General features: G+C 42.9%; 1 protein-coding gene across 2 annotated transcripts; it reads left to right on the top strand.

Moving 5' to 3' along the window:
• The first annotated feature begins 1,628 nt into the window (after window positions 1-1,628).
• On the top strand, window positions 1,629-20,658 carry sptlc1 (serine palmitoyltransferase, long chain base subunit 1). 2 transcript variants are annotated; one of them, XM_072371431.1, is made up of 15 exons: window positions 1,629-1,706; window positions 3,112-3,219; window positions 3,298-3,392; window positions 3,626-3,719; window positions 3,816-3,888; window positions 5,664-5,796; window positions 5,921-6,050; window positions 6,228-6,317; window positions 6,878-6,985; window positions 7,221-7,316; window positions 11,232-11,328; window positions 11,490-11,544; window positions 18,003-18,120; window positions 19,579-19,652; window positions 20,069-20,658. In XM_072371431.1, the coding sequence occupies exons 1-15, from the start codon at window positions 1,653-1,655 to the stop codon at window positions 20,160-20,162; spliced, it is 1,419 nt and encodes a 472-aa protein (XP_072227532.1). In that variant the 5' UTR covers window positions 1,629-1,652; the 3' UTR covers window positions 20,163-20,658. The 2 variants fall into 2 exon arrangements, 1 of the variants encoding a protein (XP_072227532.1); XR_011909045.1 differs by lacking the exons at window positions 5,664-5,796; window positions 7,221-7,316; window positions 11,232-11,328; ... (2 more) ...; window positions 19,579-19,652; window positions 20,069-20,658 and having other exon boundaries at window positions 6,878-6,968.
• The last annotated feature ends 882 nt before the right edge of the window (window positions 20,659-21,540 follow it).

Here is a 21,540-nt window from a genome sequence, read left to right as displayed (position 1 = left end):
ATTTTTGAATTGGCTCTATATGAATGAATTGGATTATGATTACAATGAATTGAATTCCAATTGGCTTGAATTGGACTATATTACTTAAGTGCCTTGAGATGACTATTGTTGTAATTTGGCGCTATATAAAGAAAATTGAACTGAATTGAATTAAATGCAGAAACATGAACATATCAACCTGTGCAGCATTCTTCTTAGCATAAACAGCTCTCGTTCAGTTCCTGCTTGAGTTCTGGTGTTTTCATTTAGTTTTATTCTTTGTGTTTTCTCTTTTAGGATTCGGTTATCTGTGTTAGATTTTTTTTGTATTCTTGTTTATGTCGATAGAGGTTGCTTTCGGTTTGTGTCCTGTGTAAATTCTAGCTTTTGTTTTTCAGTTATTAGGTTAATGTTATAGATTCTGTTTGTATTCATGTTTCATTTGAGTTTGTATTCCGTGTATGTTACTTTTTTAGTTTCTTTTCATCCTTAATTTATTTTAAGTTCCCCTATTCTTGTCCATAGGTCTCCATGTGCACCTTTTTCCTGTTCATCACTCACCTGCTTTCCTTTAATTCATCAACCCTCTGCAGTCACCAGTCATTTGCCACTTTGTAGTTGTTCTTTACACTTTGAGTCTCTGGCTTTGCCAAGTCTTGGAGACAGCCTTAGTGTTACATTTCCAGTTAAATCTGTTGTCCAGGTGAACTCCCAGGTATCTGCAGTTGTCCATCACCTCCACCTCTTCTCCCAGGATGCCTATAGTGTTTATCTTACATCTTTTCCTTAAATCCACAGTCACATCTTTTGTTTTGTTCACATTCAAGATGATTGTTATTCCATCGTGATACGTGATTGACCACTTCTCTCTAATCAGCCTCTTGTCCATTACTGATCCATCAGTGAGGTGTACTGAAAGTTTGAGGTGTACAGAGTGAGGATAAATGGTGACAGTACAGTCCCCTGTGGTGCTCTTGTGCTGCTGATCACCTTCTCAGACTCTCAACCCTTCAGTCTCACCAAACTGTGGTCCATTTGTCAGGTAGTCTATAATCCAAGTGGTTGTAATAATATATCATCCTGGATAAAATGAAAAGTACTATTCACTATTTAATTCAATTAATTTACTATTCAGTTACAATCATAACTGAATAGTGAAATGGAAAATGAATTGGAAAATGCTTTGGAGCAGACACCTCAGTCTTATTCTCTTCTTGAAGAACACATTAACCAAAAGAACATTTTCCTAATGACTTGTAGAATCATCTCATTTTAACTAAATGTTAACCTCCTGACTAAAGGAGGGTATTTTAAGCTAGAACTTGTCATCATGATACACCCTCACAAATGAACCTGGAACTGTTGGTTGAGCAGGTCACATGGGATTGATGCTCAATGAGCTTACACCACTGGCAGACAGGCTCAGTAAGTAGATGAAGAGCAAAATAGAGCTTTCTGAAATAAACAAATTGGAATGTTTACAGATATTTAATCTCAATAAAATTAAAGTGAACACATTTGATTATGATTATTCTTTTTCTTGTCTCGTGTATCTCTTGGATAGTGTAGGTGGGTGGTTAGTATTGTATGGATGGATAGTCAAGTTTACCATTTCTTGTGTGGAACATGAATGCAGCATTGCTCGTGACGTTGCAGAAGGAAGACAGATAAACATGGCGTCCGGGCAGCAGTGGGTATTGGTGGAAATGGTACAGGCATTTTATGAGGTAATATTTGTCTTTTCTTCAATTCCGTCGAGTAGAAAGATTTTCTGACGTTAACGAGCAGATACGTATTTGAAGCCACAACATTTTGTGTTTTAATATGTTCAAAGTAGGTCATAGTAAAGTTGTTAAACGCGTTCTGTCCGTAGCCCAGTCGGTCATTTGTCTAATTTGTGCCTCCTCGTCTCCTCTGTTCTCCGTCCTTCGTCCTTCTGCCTGCGATTTGGGAAACCATCTCAGCAAAACGTATTAAAGGATGTTTGGATTTCTAAAATGCGCTGATAGGAGGCTGCAGGAGGGGATACGAGCGAGGATACACCGGTGTATCCTTTGCGGAAGTGTCTTTAGGACCCGCAAAGTCTGGAAGGGGCATGACGCACACTGGTACAAACGTATTTCATGCTAATTCGACAAAATGGTCAAATGCTGGTGTATGGTGCAACAAACCAGTGGTGGGATGATGCACCGGCTGGTAGACAGACCCTCCGGAAGCTGTTAAGACACTACGGAGTGCCAGCAAAGATCATGGACATCATCAGCAACAACGAATGGGAGAGAGGAAGAGATGTCTGCTATTGCCCCTCCTATTCCTGGTGGCAATAGACTGGATCATGACAACATCCACAATCTAGAAATGAAATGGTATACAGTGGAGTTTCACAACCCTGACAGCGAAGATGACCTGGCCCTCCTGTCCCACAAAATCCGTGAACGGATGAAGAAAGGCCAACGTGGTAGGAGACGCCTCGGCAAAACTGGGCTGAAAGAAGGGAACGGTGCTAAAGGCCAGCGCTGTTAAGAATACACCATAGTCATGAAGCAGTGTATGCTGATGGGAAAGCTTTTCGGACTTCACAGAACAGGGGCTGCTTGCTAAAGACCGAAAGAGGAGCTGGATGCTGCATGCAGCTCTACAGCAAAAGAAGACACTGCTGTTTTGGAAAGTGAAAAATGACAAAGTAATTCCCTCAACAGTTTGGGAGGATAACGCAAGTTCACTCTGTCGCTCTGCTTCTTCTATGCCTCATGTCTGGTCCTGTCATCTCCCCCACATCCATTCAGTCCTCTTCCCAGATGGTAGCTCAAACAGTACTTTGTGTTATAGTTTTATGGGATGGCCCGACACATTGGCTGTTGTCTGTTTGTACTGAGGGACAGGCCATTTGGTCTATGAATCAACTTAAAAAGTGGAATGCTCATCATAGAGATCAAGAAATGATGGTTTTCTGTCTGAGGTGGGAATTGAAAAGCTATTCGATGATTTGTCTGACCCATTCAGACAGCTTAGCTGACTACGATCGCCACTACGAATTGGCTTCTTCTTTTGTATAATACCTGTGTGGCTTGTTACTGCCACCAAGGAAATGGGTAGACCTCAAACTGATCCTCATACCTGTGCTTTTCCCAGGCTCCTGCATACCACCTGATTCTGGAGGGGATCCTGATATTGTGGATCATCAGACTTTTGTTCTCCAAGACCTACAAACTTCATGAGACTTACAAACTCACAGAGAAGGTAAACTCAACACAATGGAAAACACACAGTTGAAGTGCCTGTGTCTCCAAACAGCTGTCACATGGTTCTGAATTCCAGGAAAAGGAGGACCTGATTGAGGAATGGCAGCCAGAGCCTCTTGTGCCCCCAGTTTCCAGAGACCATCCATCCCTAAACTACGATGTTGTCACAGGGTAAAACACACATGAAGCAATTTTCTTTTTGACCGAAACAATCCTGACTGAACTTGATTTCTCTGAAGCTTAACATTACATGACATAACATTCGAACTAAAGACCAATGTGCTCCAAATGTGCTCTCATTCATTGTGTTTTTCAGCCCTGATATTGTACAACACAGTATCATTCTTACTTACTGTGATTAGGGCTTTGAGCTCTTCAGTGTTTAACACAGTTTTTCTTCACAGACCACCCAGCCACAAAATCATAATCAATGGAAAGGAGTGCATTAACTTTGCTTCTTTTAACTTCTTGGGTCTCCTCGATAATGAGCGTGTTAAGGTCTGAATACATTTTTTAATCCTTACTCTTCAATCAGTCAGTCTTTGGAACATTGAATGGATTCTTTTTTTCTTTTTTTTCCCTTCTTCTTCATAGCAAAAGGCTTTGGCGTCACTGAAAAAATATGGCGTTGGTACATGTGGTCCAAGAGGCTTCTATGGGACGTTTGGTGAGTGAAAAGTTGTACTTTGTTTCTCTATGTACTAGAGGTGTGAAAATGTCTGGATTTAAAGATAAATGACTCTGTAGATGTGGATGACTCAATTCAGTGATGGGACATAATTAAGACAAATTTATATGACACGATTGTTAATTGGGAAGTTCTCCAGCCTTAGCAGAACAGTAAAGGTTAACATATCATTGCATTATCTTCAGATGGCGTAAAACTCCTAAGAAAAGGAAAAGGTTGTCATGATACTTAAGTTTCAAACCTGATACCCACACCAAGAAAGATATGGGATACTCGATACCATTGTAGGTGTCATAGAGACAGAAACAACAAATGTTTCCACTCGCTGCTCTGTTGGCTCAAAGCACTGCTTACATCATCTTTAATGAAACAGGCATAATGTTTTCCTCCTCCTATTGATATTTGTTCCAAATAGACATATTACAGAATTAATCTTTTTTTTTTTTTTTAAAGAAAAAAAAATACTGTTGAACATGGAGGCCAACAAAATAAATGTGTTGTATGAATTCCATCCTCAGGCTGGCCTTCCTGTGGGTTAAACTGTGTTCAGTACCAAAACACCTCTAACTGGAATGAGTGAACGGCAGCTCTTCCTTTATGCTGTGTTGGGATGGGATCACTTTTATTGTCCTTTCAGTTTCTCCTGCTGACTGATTGCTTGATTCCTGCCTTTAATGTGCTGCTGGCAGAGCCGCTGCAGGTCACTACTGTAGTTTCTGCATCGTGCTGCTGTGTTAAAGTTTGTGCTTCAGTCCGTAAAACGAGTCATCCCAACACTGTTGGAAAGGAACGACTCCCTTTTAACAGGAAGAAACCTCTGGCAGAACCAGAACCAGGAAGAAACCTCTGGCAGAACCAGAACCAGGAAGAAACCTCTGGCAGAACCAGAACCAGGAAGGGTGGCCATCCGCCTCGACCAGCTGGGGTTTGAGAAGACAGAGAAGAGGGAAAAGAGGGGGGAAAAACACCATTCAAAGGATACCTGCTGGAACAGGGAAACAAGTTAATAACCACAATAATGTCACATGTACATAAAATCATTTGAGAAATTAAACAGGGGGAAAAGAGAGCAAAGTGAGGAAAGGTGTGACAGATGAGGTCCCCCAGCAGTCTAAGCCTATAGCAGCTTAACTATGGGATGTTTCAGGATTAGCTGAGCCATCAGCCATCCCTACCATCAGAACCAGAACCAGGAAGGGTCCATCTGCCTGGACCAGCTGGGGCTGAGAGGACAGGAAAGAGGGGACAACAAGCAGCGTAACACCAGGCCAGAGATACCTGCTGAGAGAGAGAAACACAAGTTAATGACAGCAATGATGTCATCTGTACATGGAGGGAGGAGAGGTGCATCATGGGAGCTCCCCCAGACTTGCACATAAAATTCTGAGCTGAGTTTCATTCAATTTTAGTTAAGATCAGGATCCTCTCCTTTAAGATTGTGAGCGAGGGTGCTGGTCGAGACCAAGTTTGCACTGTGTGTGACATTCTTGGTGCTGTTATAGTGTATAGTATAGTATAGTTATTAGTGTTTGAGCTCGATTTGGTCTTATAGTTTCTCTACTTGTTTGTTTTTTCCATTTGGAGTTACTGCACGGTATCCTTTATTCTCCTGGGAGAAACGTAAAAGACAAAACAATCCTTTAAATCCTTTATTTTGTGTGATAGTTTGAAGGGGAAAAAACTTATTTTTAAATCTTTATTCTGATACCATTATTCTATCGTTTTTTTTATATGAACTGTCTCCTCTCCCCCAGATGTTCATCTGGAGCTGGAGAGCCGTCTTGCCAATTTCATGAAAACAGAAGAAGCCATAATCTATTCGTATGGCTTTGCAACCATTGCTAGTGCAATCCCTGCCTACTCCAAGAGAGGGGACATAATCTTTGTGTGAGTGCTGTCTCTATTAGATGTTTAGAGCCATATTAAACCTAGTCTCGGTCTCTTTATGAGTGTGACTTTATTGCTCTTTGCTCAAAGGATTGATGTTTTTAGTTCTGTGTTCTGTGCCCAGGGACGAAGCAGCCTGTTTCTCTGTCCAGAAGGGTCTTCAGGCGTCCCGCAGCTTCATCAAATACTTCAAACACAATGACATGGAGGACCTGGAGAGGTTGCTCAAGGAGCAGGAGGTGGAGGACCAGAAGGTTAGTTCAGGCTTATGTAGTTTAAGAATACAAGGATTGAGTGTCTCTTTGCACTTTGCTGTCATGCTTGTGAAGCAGAGGTGCATCTTTATAATAATCTTTTCATTCAGTTATTAATGAAGGCTGTATCTCTTCCTTATCACAGTCTAATACCAATATGCCCTTTTTTCATTGCAGAATCCTCGTAAAGCTCGAGTGACGCGGAAGTTCATTGTTGTGGAGGGACTGTACATCAATACTGCAGACATTTGTCCCCTCCCTGAGTTGGTAAATTCAAAACTAATAAGCCTCTGAAGCTGCTTATTACACTTCATAACAAGCTCAATGCCCTTTATGGACAAACTGAGCAAACTTACCATCCAGCAGAAGTTGCTGGGAGGGGCCTGTGGAAAGACATAAATCCATTTTTGGTTCATGTTGAGTGTGCTGCAGAAAAAAATCAGAGTACGTTGTTACTTTCTGTTTTAGTGATTATTTTTCATGTAAAAATAAGTAGATGGTTAAAATCACGTGAATTCCAATCCAGTATCTGGAGCCAAGGAGACTGAATCTGGGACAGTTTCCATGTTTCAGAGTAACGCGCATTGTGCTCTTTCCTCCCTGCCACATTACTTAATGTGTTTATAACATTTTCTCCAGCAGCTCAAGTAGTTGCTGTAATGATATGTTCAGGCAGTTATCTGTATGTGTCAGCTTTAAGTCCATAATGTGCCTGAACTTCTGCTCCAACACTCACTAAACGGGAAAGATCCGTCTGATCTGATGAAAGCATCATTACTCCATCATATTTTCCACATGTTGCCTATTTGAGTCCGTGTAATCTTCAGGTGAAGCTCAAGTACAAATACAAGGTGCGGCTCTTTCTGGAGGAGAGCATGTCTTTTGGTGTGTTGGGAGAACGTGGCAAAGGAGTCACAGAGCACTTCGGAGTCAATGTGAGTACAGTCAGTTTTTAATAAAAGCTCCCAAAAACCCCACACACTGTAACTGTCTTTATTATGCTACGATGTCGGCCTCTTGCTTACCTTTTCCTTTTCTGTGATATTTCAATGTGATTTATAGTAATGTCACTAATGAGAATTATTTGTTAAATCTCATCAAACAACACATCTGAAAGTAGATTTGTTCCTGCTTTTTGGAATATTGCTGACATTTTACTGCCTGGTACAGATGGATGACATTGACCTGATCAGTGCCAACATGGAGAACGCAGTGGCTTCAATTGGAGGCTTTTGCTGTGGACGTTCCTTTGTCATCGACCATCAGGTGAATGCCACAAATATTTTGATAGAGCAGGTCGGTAATTTGATCCCAGCTCCTCCAGTCTGCTTCCCGAAGTGTCCTTGGGCAACAAACTGAACTCCTAATCTGTGTGTGTGCATTATCAGAAAGTCAACAGACATTTTCTGTTATCACTCCAGTGATGATCCTAAGTTGAGCCAATAAGCCATGCTTCTTTTACAGCAGCTTTTCTGAAATGATATGCTTAGACATCTCGTATAATTCGGAGTCATTTGCTCATACTTTTCCTGGATGGAATCTATGCTATATTGCATTAGAAAAGTAGTTCAAATGAAGGCGTGCTCATGATTTCATGAGGTGTGCACACAACCCTTAGTATTAAGCAAATCTTATGAGCGAATGTCCCAACAGCATTCAGACTGTCCACTGGTGGTTTAGCTGGGTTGAAATGAAGCTGATTACAACTTTTCTGCAAGGACAATACAATTTTCAAGTAGTCAACAAATGTTTGAAGTCACAGACAAATGGCCCACATCGGAGGCAAATCTGTGTTTGATTGGCAGCCACTGAGCTGGACTGTTTCCAGCTTGGGCTGCCAAACTTTCATGTTTTATCACGGCTGCCTCGCGTATCCTGCATTAGTTTGGTGCATCGGCTGTGGTGTCCTCAGAAATGAACGTTCTGCACTTAGGGGGACGAAGGTGAGTGAGAGGTGCCTGTGACTGCCCCAGCTGAGACCAGTAGGAGGGTTAGTGTAGGCCCAAATCTGACCAATACTTACCATTCTTGCTACCATCTTGGTTTAGGGGCCTCACATACAATTGGACTTCCTCACAACAACAATGATGAAGAGCATGGTGAAGAAACCACAGGACTACAGTCTACTGAGCAAACAATTTGGTTAAATGTTGGCAAGACCACCCAGGCCTCTTTGCTACAAATATGCAACAGTGACTCAAACAGTAGTGAAGAGAAACTGTCAGTTCTCTTTAACAACCTGGTGCCAAAGACCAGGAGCTACAGGTATCACATTTTATGATGTGAGAGACTCGTCTGTATGAACGCTGGAGATGGAGATCCATCAGCAGAGTCAGGGGTAAAGTCTGGAGACACATTATGCGCTCATACGTGAACAATACGATAATCTGATGACACTGAAAATCTTTTGCGGTGCAAGGCAAGTTTATTTGTAGACACAATTTGTACACAAGGCAATTCAAAGTGCTTTTAAGCCACATACAATCACAAGAAGGCAAATAAAACAAAAAATAATCATTAATGAATTGGAAAAGCTCAGAGTGCAGATAAAATACTTTCAGTTGTCATATGCACAGCTAAACAGAACTGTTTTCAGCCTGGATTTAAACTGAGCTGAGGCCTGTCTCACATCTTTCAGATTTTAGGAGCATAAAACTGAAATGCAGCCTCACCTTGTTTAGTCCAGACTCTGGGCACCAGCAGGAGACCCCTCCCTGAGGTTCTCAGAGTCCGGGTTGGTTCATATGGCTTTAACGTGTCAGAGATGTACTTTGGTGCTAGACCATGAATAGACTTGTACACAAGCAGAGCCGTTTTAAAGTCTATTCTCTGAGCGACAGGAAGCCGGTGCAGAGACCTGAGCGCCGGACTAATATGGTCGTATTTCAGCAGCGTTCTGATGTCCTGCAGCTGTCTTTCAGCCCGTTTAGAGCCCAGTGAGCAGCCGTTACAGAAGTCTAACCTGATGGAGACAAACGCATGAATTAGTCTTTCTAAGTCTGGTTTAGACACTATTTCTTTTATTCTGGCAATGTTTTTAGATGGTAAAAAGCTGCTGATGTTATTGATTTAATGTGGCTGTTAAAGTTCAGGTCTGCATTAGAGTTGCTCGATACCCACGGTACCCCGCGGTGCCAAATCATTACGGTTCCTACTACACTAGAAATTCTACATGACGGTACTACCGTGGATTGCTCTACTAACGGTGCCAGTTCCCGCTACACCGCGGCCGCCTCGACTCTCCTCCCAGCTTCTCACCGCTTGCTACTCCCTTGTAAACAAACCCTCACGGCAACCACTGCAGCCGAACTACACAGCTGCTGAATGATTGGCTATTGGCCTGTTACTGGTGGCCTCCGGGATATGATAGGCTGTTTCCGCATGCTGGGTCCGCCCGTCTGCTAGCTGATTGGCTGTTCGTGTGTTTCTGACGGTCCAATATTTATATTAGTATTATGTTTATCATACACATAACAACATACGTAATTAATAAGTATTTATAACTTGTACAAATACATTACAGTTCATAAAAATAATAATAATAAAAAAAAGGCCGCAGTATTGCGATAATACCCAGAACCGTGATACTTTGTCTGGTATAGTATCGTGGTTACTTATTTTGGTATTGTGACAACTCTAGTCTGAGTCCAATATTACCCCTCGATTTCCAACTGGATATTAGGTTTTAGAGAGAGAGAGTCTCAAGGTGACTGACCGGATATCGTTTGTCACCTTGATCAGAGCTGTCTCAGTGCTGTGGTGGGGCCTGAAGCCTGATTGGAAAGTATCAGAAGCATTGTTAGACAGGAGAAAGTCAGAAAGCTGTTGGTATACAACTTTTTTTCTAGGACTTTGCCTAAGAATGGCGGGTTTGATATGGGCCGGTAGTTGTTCAGTACTGTGGCATCAAGACTGCTCTTCTTTAGAAGAGGCTTTAATGAAGCAGTTTTTATGTTCCAGTCTGAAGTGAGATGTTAACTAGATGAGCGAGTTGTGGTAACAAACTGCTCAGCACAGACTTTAGAAATCTAGTGAGAAACTCATGAAGGCAGCATGTCGATGAACTCAGACTGCAGATGATCTCTTCCACTGTTTTGTCAGTGACAGGTGGGAAATGTGTCAGCTCTAGATGTCTAGCTGGCTGCAGAGCAGTTGTTTGTGTTGTGGAAATTGGTGCATTTTTAATGCCTTGAACTTTGTCATTAAAGCATATTGCAAACTCATTACACATAGATGTAGAAATGAGTTCTAAATGCAGTGAAACTGGAGGGTTTGTTTATCTGTTTACTGTGGCAAATGGGACACAAGAGTTGTTACAGCTGTTATTGATGATTTCAGAAAAATAACTCTCCGTTGTTCTATGCAAAGTCTGGTTGAACACACATAGCTTTTCTTTGTAAATCGCATAATGAACCTGGAGCTTTGACTTGCGCCATTCGATTCGGCTCTCCGGCACTTCCTTTTCTGTGCCCTGACCGACTCTTCTTTTCTCCATGGCGCCCTTTGCCCATTTTTAACCATTCTGACCTTGACAGGAGCAAAGGTATCCAAAACATTTAAGAGACAGATCATCAACATTAGAATACGGGGTGTTCTCAAACCTAATAATTTCCATAAACTCGGTCCCTGTTCTGTCCTTTATGAGTCTTCCCCGAACAACTGCAGACCCAACTGCCGGTTTGGGTGTGACAGACGGACCGAAGAAAAGACAAAAATGATCAGATAAAGCTACATCGACGACATCCATATTTAAAATAACAACACCCTTTGAAATGAGCACATCTAGAGTGTGCCCTCTGCTGTGGGGGGGCTCAGTCGCATGCTGACTTCGACCAAACATTTCAAGGACGGCAGTGTGTTCTTTAGTGTGCTTATTATGGGCTACATCCACGTGCACGTTCAAGTCCCCTGTTATGACCAAGCAGTCAACAGCAGTGCACACAGCTGAAAGTAATTCAGTAAAATCATCAATAAAACAGTTCTGTGGTGGTTTGTAAATGGTGATATAAAGTATGGAAGATTGTTTTATCTCCATTTTGAATGACACCTGGTTTAAAGTTAACTCTACTAGCTGATTACTTTAATAGGGTGAGTTCAGTTCAGCATCAATTCAGTGACAGTAAACTGTTGTTGTTATTAACAATTATTATTCTATAAAAAGTATTGTCTTGTGTCTTCTAGCGTCTGTCAGGCCAGGGCTACTGTTTCTCTGCCTCCCTGCCTCCTATGCTGGCTGCTGCTGCCATTGAGGCTCTTAACATCATGGAGGAGGATCCAGGTACAATATCTGTTTTCAACTGCTACATTCTTAATGCACCCTCGAGGTTCAGGGACATTTATTGGCCTTAACTGTTGGATGCTCTTTTCCATTCTGAGTTCCTGCTCAGAAGTTTTAATTAAGATGCATTTTAATGTTTCAATCTGTTCTCTTTTCTGTAGATATTTTCACTGTCCTGAGAGAAAAGTGCAAGCATGTTTACAAGGCTTTACAGGGGTAAGTCCATGTGCAGTTCATTTTGGTATTTATTTGCATTTTTAAATGCCACTTCCTCAATTCACCTTTTGGTTGACTTTACCTACAGAGAGGTACTTTATGTTTATGCATTTAGCAGACGCTTTTATCCAAAGCAACTTACAGCTAGGCAGACAGGGTAAGGGGGCATTGCCTAAGGACCCCTACTGGAGGTAGTACCTTTCATGGAGGGGATTTGAACCAAGGTCACCCACATGAAAGGTGGCACTCTTACCACTACACTATCCAGTCCCCACTTTAAACAAGCTGCTTTTACAAAGGGGTACAGCTAATGGAAAAGGGCCTTTTGGAGGAACATTTACATTGTGAACATACATTTACAACTGTCTGAGATACTCAACAAGTTGTTTATATGTTGATTCATGTAAATTGTCACTTTTTCAAATAAAAAAATAAAAAATAAAAAAATCACTATAAATGTGAATTTACCAGAACCATGAGGCCACTGAAAAATCAATCCTGTCCTTTACAGACTCTCAATTAAAAAGTATCTTCACCTCTTATGAAATGCTGTACATACATTTTCCCCTCCGGTCATTACAGTGTTATTAGCTATATTGACCCCTTTTAAAATAAATGGTTTAATAATCCTTTGAAAGCTCCACCCTCTTGTTTAGATATTCTTATTGGCAGTCCATTGCAGTCATTTATCCTTCTACCTTTAAACCGTTTTTGTGTGAGGCAAAGGAGGATATCAAATCAAATGAAAATGGGTCAGGGCGGTTCCATTATTATACGCTGCAGCCCTTCTCCTATAAAGGTTTTTAAGGTTCTTCCTGTAGGTAAAACTGGCCCACTGTACTGGTCCTTATATGATGAAGAAGCCTCTGACTGACCATACTTTATTGATCACTAAGTTATACAGAAGGTGTGCAGTATTGTCAGTCCCCAGCACAGAAACAGCCTTCTTTATCACTTTCTTTGAGTCTCTGGCTCTGATGCTGCTGCCCAACAGATGCTGCAAAGCAGATCGTCCTCTCCACAGCAGGCTGATGGGAGATATTAAACATACTGAAGGACCTTAGCTTCCTCAGAAGTAGACAGCCATGGGGTTGAATTTGTAGTTCAGTCTGCTATCCAGGTATCTGTAGTCCTCAACCACCTCCACCTCATCTCCCAGGATGCAGAAAGTGTTTCTCTTACTTCTGGTCCTCCTGAAATTCACAGTCACCTATTTCTCTCCAGGACTTTCATGTGAAAGCTGGTCTGTAGTCCCCGGGGGTAAATGGTAAATGGTAAATGGACTTGTACTTGTATAGCGCTTTTCTAGTCTAACTGACCACTCAAAGCGCTTCACCGCATTTACCCCACTCACACACACACACTCATACAGCACGTCTTAAGATTCTTAACTACGTTTCTAATCATTCACACACATTCATGTGGGAGGCAACGTGGGGTTCAGTGTCTTGCCCAAGGACGCTTCGACAGCTGGGGAAGCCAGAGTCGAACCACCGATCTTCCGATTGGTGGGCGACTGCTCTTCCTCCTGAGCTACAGATGCATGAGATTTCTTTTGGTGCTGTAACAAAGCAGGATGTCCTCCACAGGAAATTTCCTCTGCTTCAGGCAAAGGTTGAAGAGGCGCTGGAGAATGCCACATAGCTGGTAGATAGGATATGAACTGTACTGTACTGTTTTCTAGTTTAGCCACATTCACCCATTCTCACACATGCTCACACAAAGCATGCCTTAGTCTATACAGAGTTACACCATTTTTTCTGTTCCACATTCACACACACCAGTGGATGTATTGGTGGCAATGTGGGGATCAGTATCTACCAAGGACACTTAGACGTGTTCTGGGGGTGTTGGTGAGGGTCTGTTAAGATCTATGACAGTGTGAGTGACAGTGTGGAGGTGTCACAAGGTGGCTGTGGATCCAGTGAGGATGTGCGCTCTGTGTTGCTGGAGCATTTTTCTGAACTGAATGTATTGAAAACATGTGAAGTTCATTGGCTCTCTCTCGACTTCCATCAGTCTGATGCCTTTTATCCTTAGAGTCTGTGATCTTTGTCATCCCTGAAAATACATCCCTCACGTTTCTTTACCCCTCCTGTTGGAAAGTTGGAAGTGTAGGAGCAAGCGAGAGGTGGTTGAAATCTCCAGAGTAGCACTTTATATTACAGCTCAGTAATGAAATGATAGTAATAGAGTAATACTCTAACAATAAAATGTAAACGATGAGGTATTTATCACGTAATTACCTAAGTAACAACTGGGTAATAGCCTAGCAGTAACTTTAGGAACTGTTACTCTGAAAAACTTATGGTCATTTATTTGAAATGATCATGAATCACTGCTACAAATTACCTACTTAATTTACTTACATTTAATTTCATGGGAGTATAAAGCTTTAATTTCATGGGAGTATAAAGCTTTAGGGTCCTATCCAGAGGTATGGGGATTATCTGATAACACCTTGATTAGTTTCATGAATCATGGCTGCAAACTGACCCTTACTAACCCTTTGTTGCAATACTATTATATTAAATCAAGCATTGAGGCATAATTGATTTGGAAACCGAATGGATTTTTTGAATTTTCTAAATTGATTGTATTAACCTTAGAAATATTTAAACTGAAAATGACTTTAAAAAAACGAGTTCAGTTAATTTCTCTGAACATTTTACTCCTGGCAGGGAATACACAATACAAAAGCATTCGGTTGTTTTTTTTGCAATCCAGCAGCAACTTAACTGATGATTTCATGTGTGGCTAACAGTGGAGGGTGATTCACACCAAGTGGTGCAACATTAAAACCCATTAAGAGCTAAAGTGTGCGACACTGCTCAGCTGTACAATGCAATGTCTGTCCCCGCAGCCCCCGTCACAGGAGCCGGGCAGAATGAAGGGAAGGGCTCTTCCCGCTGTTGCCCCACATCATGTGGTGCAACGATTTCGGGCAGAGACCCCCACCTTATGTGTATCGTGTGCATGGGAGCTAAGCACGCTCAGGCGGCGCAAGCGGACCCGCAGGTTTGTGCACATTGCTCCACCATGCCGGTGAAAATCCTGGAGAGGAGATTAAGAGTGGCTGTTCAAATGCAAGGCAACCACACAGGGCTACTCCAAGCTAGAGGCGCATGGCATGGCGGAGCTGGGACTGGCCGAACCCCCGACTGTGGAGCCTTCACTGGCCTACCACCTCCACCCGAGCCGTCGATCCATCTCAGCGTCGTCTCACATCTCCCTGCGCGGTAAAACGGAGCGTACAACGGCAGGTGTGTATCAGCGTATGTACAAATATGCTGCGCAATCTGTCTGCTCGTTGAACGCCGTCACGCTGTTGTCGGCTTATCAAGGGGAGATTTTGGAGGAGATGGGCCGACAGTTGGATTCGGGGGTCCCGAACCCGACGCTGTGGGACGAAATCTGTGTGGTGAACGATCTCCTCCTGCGCTCCTCCCACGGAGCTGTGCAGGGCTGTGGGCGCGTCATGGGCCTGGCAGTCGCAGGAGAAAGGGCTCTGTGGCTTTCCCTGTCTGGACTGGGTGACACTCAAAAGGCGGAGGTCATGGACGCCGCCTACGACCCCACCAGGGGTCTCTTCGGCCCAGCTCTGGAGAAAATGCGGGAAACCATCACAGAGGAAGCAAGAGGGTGAAGCGTTTGAGCTGTGTTTGCCTCGAAAGCAGACCCCGTGACCCCCACCTCGCACCGGCTTCGCTACCGCGGCTGCAGCAGCAAGAGGCAGACAGGGGGATGCGAGACTGGCTCCGAGATCGGGTGGCGGTCGCGGCGAACAGTAGCCAAGAGCGGGTAGTAACAAGCCATGGGGCAAGCACTCTTTCGCTGAGGTGGCGGCAAAACGCCGCTCTTCCCAACCCCTGGGGGGTGAGAAGAAGCGGTCTACCTGACACGCCATACCCCTCATCACCTCTCCCTCCTCCGGCAAAGACGAGGACAGAGGAGTTCAGTGCAGCGGCTCCGGTTCAAGTTTCAGGAGCCACCCCCCCGCTAGTTCAGAGAGACGGGGGAGAGGGACTGTCGGGTCAGTTCAACAAGTGTCACCAAGCACCTGTTATTCACTACAGCCAAGAGCTGTCCCCCCGAGTGTCACCAAACACTCATTTTCGGGTTCCCATTTTTACAGAAATAAAGCTGGCAACCCCGCAGCCAGGCCAAGAGCCGAGGGCGGGCTGTCACACACAAAAAGATCCAGCATCAGGAAGCCCAGGGAGGGAGGTTCATACCTCCTCCCGGCCTCCGCAGGGCATCGCCCGTCTGGAGAGAGGGCTCCTGGCTGTTCAGGTGGAGAAATGGCGCGCATGCGCAGTGAATGCATGGGTCATGTTGTCTGTCTCCCGGGGATACAGGCCTCAGTTTGCTACAAAACCACCGAAATTCAACGGTGTTTTGATGTCAGTAGCAGAGGGGGAAGCTGCACTGGTGTTACAGAACGAAATCATTTTTTTTTACTTAAAAGAGCGATCAGAGTGGTCCCGATCGAGGAGAGTCAACAGGGGTTTTACTCCCGTTACTTCCTCATTCCAAAGAAAGGGGGATCACTGCGACCCATTCTGGATCTGCGTGTGTTGAACAGTCATCTGAGGAAATACACGTTCAGAATGTTAACAGTAAAGGTGTTGTGCCAATCTATCCGCCCCGGCGACTGGTTTGCCACAATCGATCTTGCAGATGCATATTTTCACATCGAGATTTTCCCAGCACACAGGAAATTTCTCAGGTTTGCTCACCGGGGCACGGCATACGAATACCGAGTGCTCCCATTTGGTCTCTCGCTGGCTCCACGGGTTTTCAGCAAATGTGTGGAAGCAGCATTGTCTCCGTTAAGGAGCAGAGGTATCAGAATATTTTCATACATAGACGATTATCTGATATGCTCTCATTCACGGGAGCAGGCGCTCAGGGATGTGGAGACAGTGACGTCTCACATCAGTGGTCTGGGTTTCAGTATAAACTGGACCAAAAGCAGAGTGCTGCCCGCACAATGCATCTCTTATCTGGGTCTCAAAATAGACTCCCTCAGATATTGTGCCACGCTATCGGAGGAGAGGCAACAGTTGTTCCCTTCAATTCCCTTCTTGCATGGATGAGGGAAGAAACCGATAAGAATGGCCCGGTCCGGGTGGTCGACCGTGGTATATGGGGGAGCGGTCCTTCCCCACACTTCGACCTGTCTGTCAGAGACAGACGTTGTGTCATTGGAGCTTCCGTAATGGTCTCGCCAGAAGCGATTTCCCCATAGTGAAACACCTCACTCTGTTATCAAAGAACCAGGGATTACGTTAAGTAACCCAACGTTTTCATTTCTACTGACCCGGAAATAAACACGTGCAATACGATTCAATAAGAATTGTTCAAATTAATGTCAGTCCATTACTTTCCAGATCCTATGTAGACATTGTATGAAAGCAATCGTACTGAAGTAAGAGGAAACCTCAATTCAATCTCCGCCCTGATCATGCATGGGGCGACAGGAGACCGTTGAAAGGAGAACCCTTTTTCCTTTTTTTAGAAACCGCAAACAGCAGCTATCTGCCTCCACTAGTCGGGGGTGTGAGAGGGCAAGGCAGAGTCACAAACAAACAGGCCAGGGATACTTGCTATGTGAAAGAAAAACACCAGACATAAATGTTCATGAAGAGTAAAGGAAGGAGAGTGCTGCCCTACCAGGTCTTAGTGAAACACATACTACTACATTCTCAATTCCCTCATGTCCTTGCCAGTGATCTGAGGATGGAAGGGAAAACGGTGCAAACTTTCTTGTCCTTGTTCTTCATTTTCTACCAACTCTACATCCCTGACATCACTTAAATTAGCTGCTCTTACATTCAAACGACATTACCGTTGTCATTTATCAGAGGAATCTGCAGAAATCACACAGGCAAGATGCAATCAAATCCAGCATGAAAATGATTTAATCTGGTTAACATGTCCACAAAGTGTTGTTATGTATTACAAGACCTGTCATGAGCCATCAGCACTGGAAATTTCTGCTTTAAATCTGAAAATGATAACATAGACAAGGTCAAACAGCCTGTGTGTTCCACATAGAACACTGAAGGAACCAATCCTGACTACCTGCTTGATGCCTCTTTACAGTAAAGGTGGGTTCATGTGCTCACCAGCTCATCCAGTTACTGTATGTTTGTGTTGTATTGAAAAATCAGTGTAAACCTGACCAGTGGTTACCACATGGTTACATCGGAGAGAATTCTTATGTTGGGAGGCAAAAACACCATACAGACATAATCCTTTGAACTACAGTTCATCGCTTTGGATAAAAGTGTCTGCTAAACAATTGGTGCAGTTTGGACATAAAATGAGGCTCGACAGACGTGAGAGTCCATATTAGTTTAAATTAAACAGCTTTCAAACTAGCACTCCTGTTTTCCACATTGTGTTAAACTGTCATTGTGTGCGTGTTGTGTCTGATCATCTACTTGTGACAGAATTCCAGGTCTGAGGTTGGTGGGAGTACCGTTTGCCCCAGCTCTTCACTTACAACTGGAGAGAAGTTCAGGCTCCAGAGTGTCTGACATGCAGCTGCTCCGCAACATTGTAGATTATGTAAGTCCTCTCTGTTCCAGCTGATAATGAGTTTTATAAGACACGTGGCAATGATGATGTTCATATAGCTATAATAAATAAATGTATTTTCTACATTTCTCCAATACTGGCAGCAGAACTGATTGCAGTGAACCATATCAGTACTTCAGACGTTAAATGTCTAACCCTTCAGCCTGTTTTCAGATTATCCCTCTCTACCCTTAAAGTGGATATGACCTGATCATTTCCATTCATTTAATTTGTAATCTTGGGTTCCTCTAGAATAGTTTTGCAGACCTATTAACTCCAAAATGTTTTTTGAGTTCTGAACAAAAGAGAGCTTTCTCTTGGCTGAAGCCTCTTTCGGAAGACGAGAGGATCTGGATGAAGTGTCTTCTGACTGGTTAAATTCCTTGAGGCAGGAAAGCTCGTACCAGTGCACATCAAGAAGAAAACACTTCTAAACACGCGATGCTTTCAAGCATGACAACACATGAGATACATGTTTAAGTCAGAATTGGATCCAGAACATCAAAGCATGATGAACCGTCACAACAGAGATTACAGCAGGACGTCTCTGTTTGGTAAAGGTGCTCAGTACCTTCTTGTGTGAGTAACTGTGTTTCTGAGCAGTTGTAGAAGCAGCAAATGGACACGTTCAGTTGTCTTGAGTATAAATTTCTAAATTTCACAAAGTATGGTTAGCACCCTGAGCTTCCTTCTTACTCAGTGTGACTATGCTGTTTGTCCTAAAATCTGTCCATACATCTAATGCCAACACAACACAGACATCTGAAACGGTTCCACTCACTGCCTGTGGTTCAGATTCATTCCCTTTTAGTGTTGGAACGACCTGAACTGTCAGTCTCAGTCTCCCTGCAAAGCTAGCATCGTGCTGGGCCTCGTTCAGAAAACTCCCGTTAGTAAACTGTTAATAACTCATCCAATTAATTTCCTGACTGAAAAACAAAAAGGAACATCTTTCCCTCGAAACCAAAAGCACATTTTCTTAAAGACATCTGTGACACGAAAACAATGTACTGTGTTCTGAAAAATACTAGTGGATCACTTGTTTCTTATGGCGCGGTAACTTCAGCTTTTAAAATGCTTATGGTGAATAACGTGCACGCTCTCACTCCCTGGAGAATTTGACCATAAAAGGAAATCCTAAACTGTGACGTGTGAATAAAAAGGTTATAGAATAAAGTCTTGCCGGCAGTGGTCTGAGACCACCGGATAAACCTTTTATTTTAGCTTTGGGTGACGTTTAAGGCATAATACATTATTTTAAATACTACAGATAAGCCAGAAAACATGGAAAAGCATGCCATGGCTTTCAGGTTACAAAACAATCATTAGTGGGCTCTTTATTTTTGTAGTCCGTATACTTCATAGTTCTCACTGAAACGCTGATGTAATCCGAAGTTAAACATAAGAGTTTACCTGTTTGTTACTAAGTTTCCGTGATTTTTCTATCAGTGCCTGGAAAGACATGTGGCCCTGACTGTTGCTCGGTACCTGGAGAAAGAGGAGCGCTTCCTCCCCCCTCCCAGGTAAGCGTTTCTTACACGCAGGTGACACAAATAATCAGTGCATGCTTATCTAAACTGTGCATCAATCCACCTCTGAAAGTAGTCCCAGGAAGTACACAGCTTCCTTCCATTCTGCTAATGTGAGCTGAAATCCTCAGTGACCAGTGTAATAGGGAATAACTGGTGTTAAAAAGTAAAGACACTGAGACCAACACAATGAACAGTGAACATTTGTAAATAATCCAGATGAATTTATAGTCTTGACTTTTCTCTTCAACTACAAAAGAAGAGACAATAGTACATAAGAACTACATCCAAATGTGGACTGTGTTCCATGAAAAGAATGAACGGGAAGCAGGCCTACCATGTCCAGCTTAGACGAGTTAACATGAGAAGGAAAAGGTGTGACGACTTAACATTGTCCCATGTGTCTTCAGTATCAGAGTGGTGGTCACCATCAAACAGACAGATGACGACATCCAGAAGGTCGTGTCCTGTATCAGAGAGGCAGCTTTAGTCCTCCTCAAATGACTGTGGTGTTGTCCCTGCTGACGGGGAGCAGCCATCACTGGAACTTCAGCAGGAGTGCTCTCCGTCTACTGGAAAAGAAATGTGAGGGCAACGCTCCCAGCACACAGACTCTGAGGAGCTCTACTAATAGACACGTGTCCTGGCCATGCCTTTGTTTGCCTTTTTATTTTATTTATCTTGTACTGACAAACTCATCCTGTTAGTATGATTTGTTGTACTTTGTCAGGAATGTCAGGTTGGGCCTTTTGGCTGTGACCTTAATCACTGATAAAGACAAACTTTAACACAGACCAAATTACTTGATTTTTTTTTCTTCTTTTTTGTACCGACCAAAGAGGAGACTTTGTTCTCTTTGTTTGTCTACAGATTACTACACAGGAGCTGTGTACTATGATACTATGTTATGTATGGAAGCCATTAATATTTGGTGAAAATACATGATTTTTACTCTGGCATCATTTTGATTGAATGTCTTTTACCAAAGGTCTGTGTGTGTTTATGACCACTTTACTCTTAATAAAAGTATCTGATTAAAATGTGTTGTCATTGAGTTACAGCATCACGACTATGTGCTTCTGACTTGTTTTGGCCCTGAAACTGCCTCAGATCTCTGCCTGGGGGCTGCGATAACACCGTTCACAACTGTTTTTTGCTTTACGGTTGCTTGACATTTTTTTTTTGGGCTCCTCAACCATGTATGGCTGCAGGGCTTATTCAGCCCAACACTGTTTTATGTTCAATTCAGTTTTATTCATATAGCGCCAAATCACAACAAGCGTAATCTCAAGGCACTTCAAAGATACAATCAATTTATAAGCCATTTATAATCAAATTAATTTAATTCCAACTTAATCAAATTCATACAAAGCCAAATTGTTTAAAAAGTAGCCCAGCTAAGGAAACTACCAGATTGCATCTAAACTTCTCTTTCATCCAATCCCTCGTACTGAGCATGCATGAGGCGACTGTGGAGAGAAAAAACTCTTAACAGGAAGAAACCTCCATCAGAACCAGGAAGGGCGACCATCTGCCTCGACTAGCTGGGGGTTGAGAGGAAAGGAAAGAGGGAACAAGCGCCGGAACTTTTTTTTTTTTTTTTTTTTTTCAATTCCTTGATTTGTGAAAAGTGACAATGAGGCAAGCGAGAGGGAATAATTTTACAAAACATCAACAACAGAAAAGACATTAACAATGATGATAATTAATATTAATAGTGCTTGTACCAAAGAGATAAAAGTGACTCTTTAATGTAGGTGTTTGTTTGAAGTGGGTGTGTGTATGGAAAAATCATTAAATCATGACATAACTTATTTTACAGAAATGGGTTAAGTGCATTTGAAGTAGCCATGCTATTCATTGATGCAAAAAACTGAGTTCG

This window comes from Leuresthes tenuis, unplaced genomic scaffold, assembly GCF_036924035.1.
Source record: "Leuresthes tenuis unplaced genomic scaffold, fLeuTen1.0.hap1 SCAF_19, whole genome shotgun sequence".
NCBI classification, from domain to species: Eukaryota; Metazoa; Chordata; class Actinopteri; order Atheriniformes; family Atherinopsidae; genus Leuresthes; species Leuresthes tenuis.
The sequence above is the reverse complement of the archived record's forward strand: the minus strand, read 5'-3'. Positions and strand labels throughout refer to the sequence as shown.

Bases quoted from the DNA above. Each gene is read 5' to 3' on its own strand.
- sptlc1 (XM_072371431.1), top strand. From the start codon at position 1,653: ATGGCGTCCGGGCAGCAGTGGGTATTGGTGGAAATGGTACAGGCATTT. The intron at 1,707-3,111 runs GTAATATTTGTC...TGCTTTTCCCAG, and splicing joins TGGTACAGGCATTTTATGAG to GCTCCTGCATACCACCTGAT. The intron at 6,986-7,220 runs GTGAGTACAGTC...TGCCTGGTACAG, and splicing joins CAGAGCACTTCGGAGTCAAT to ATGGATGACATTGACCTGAT.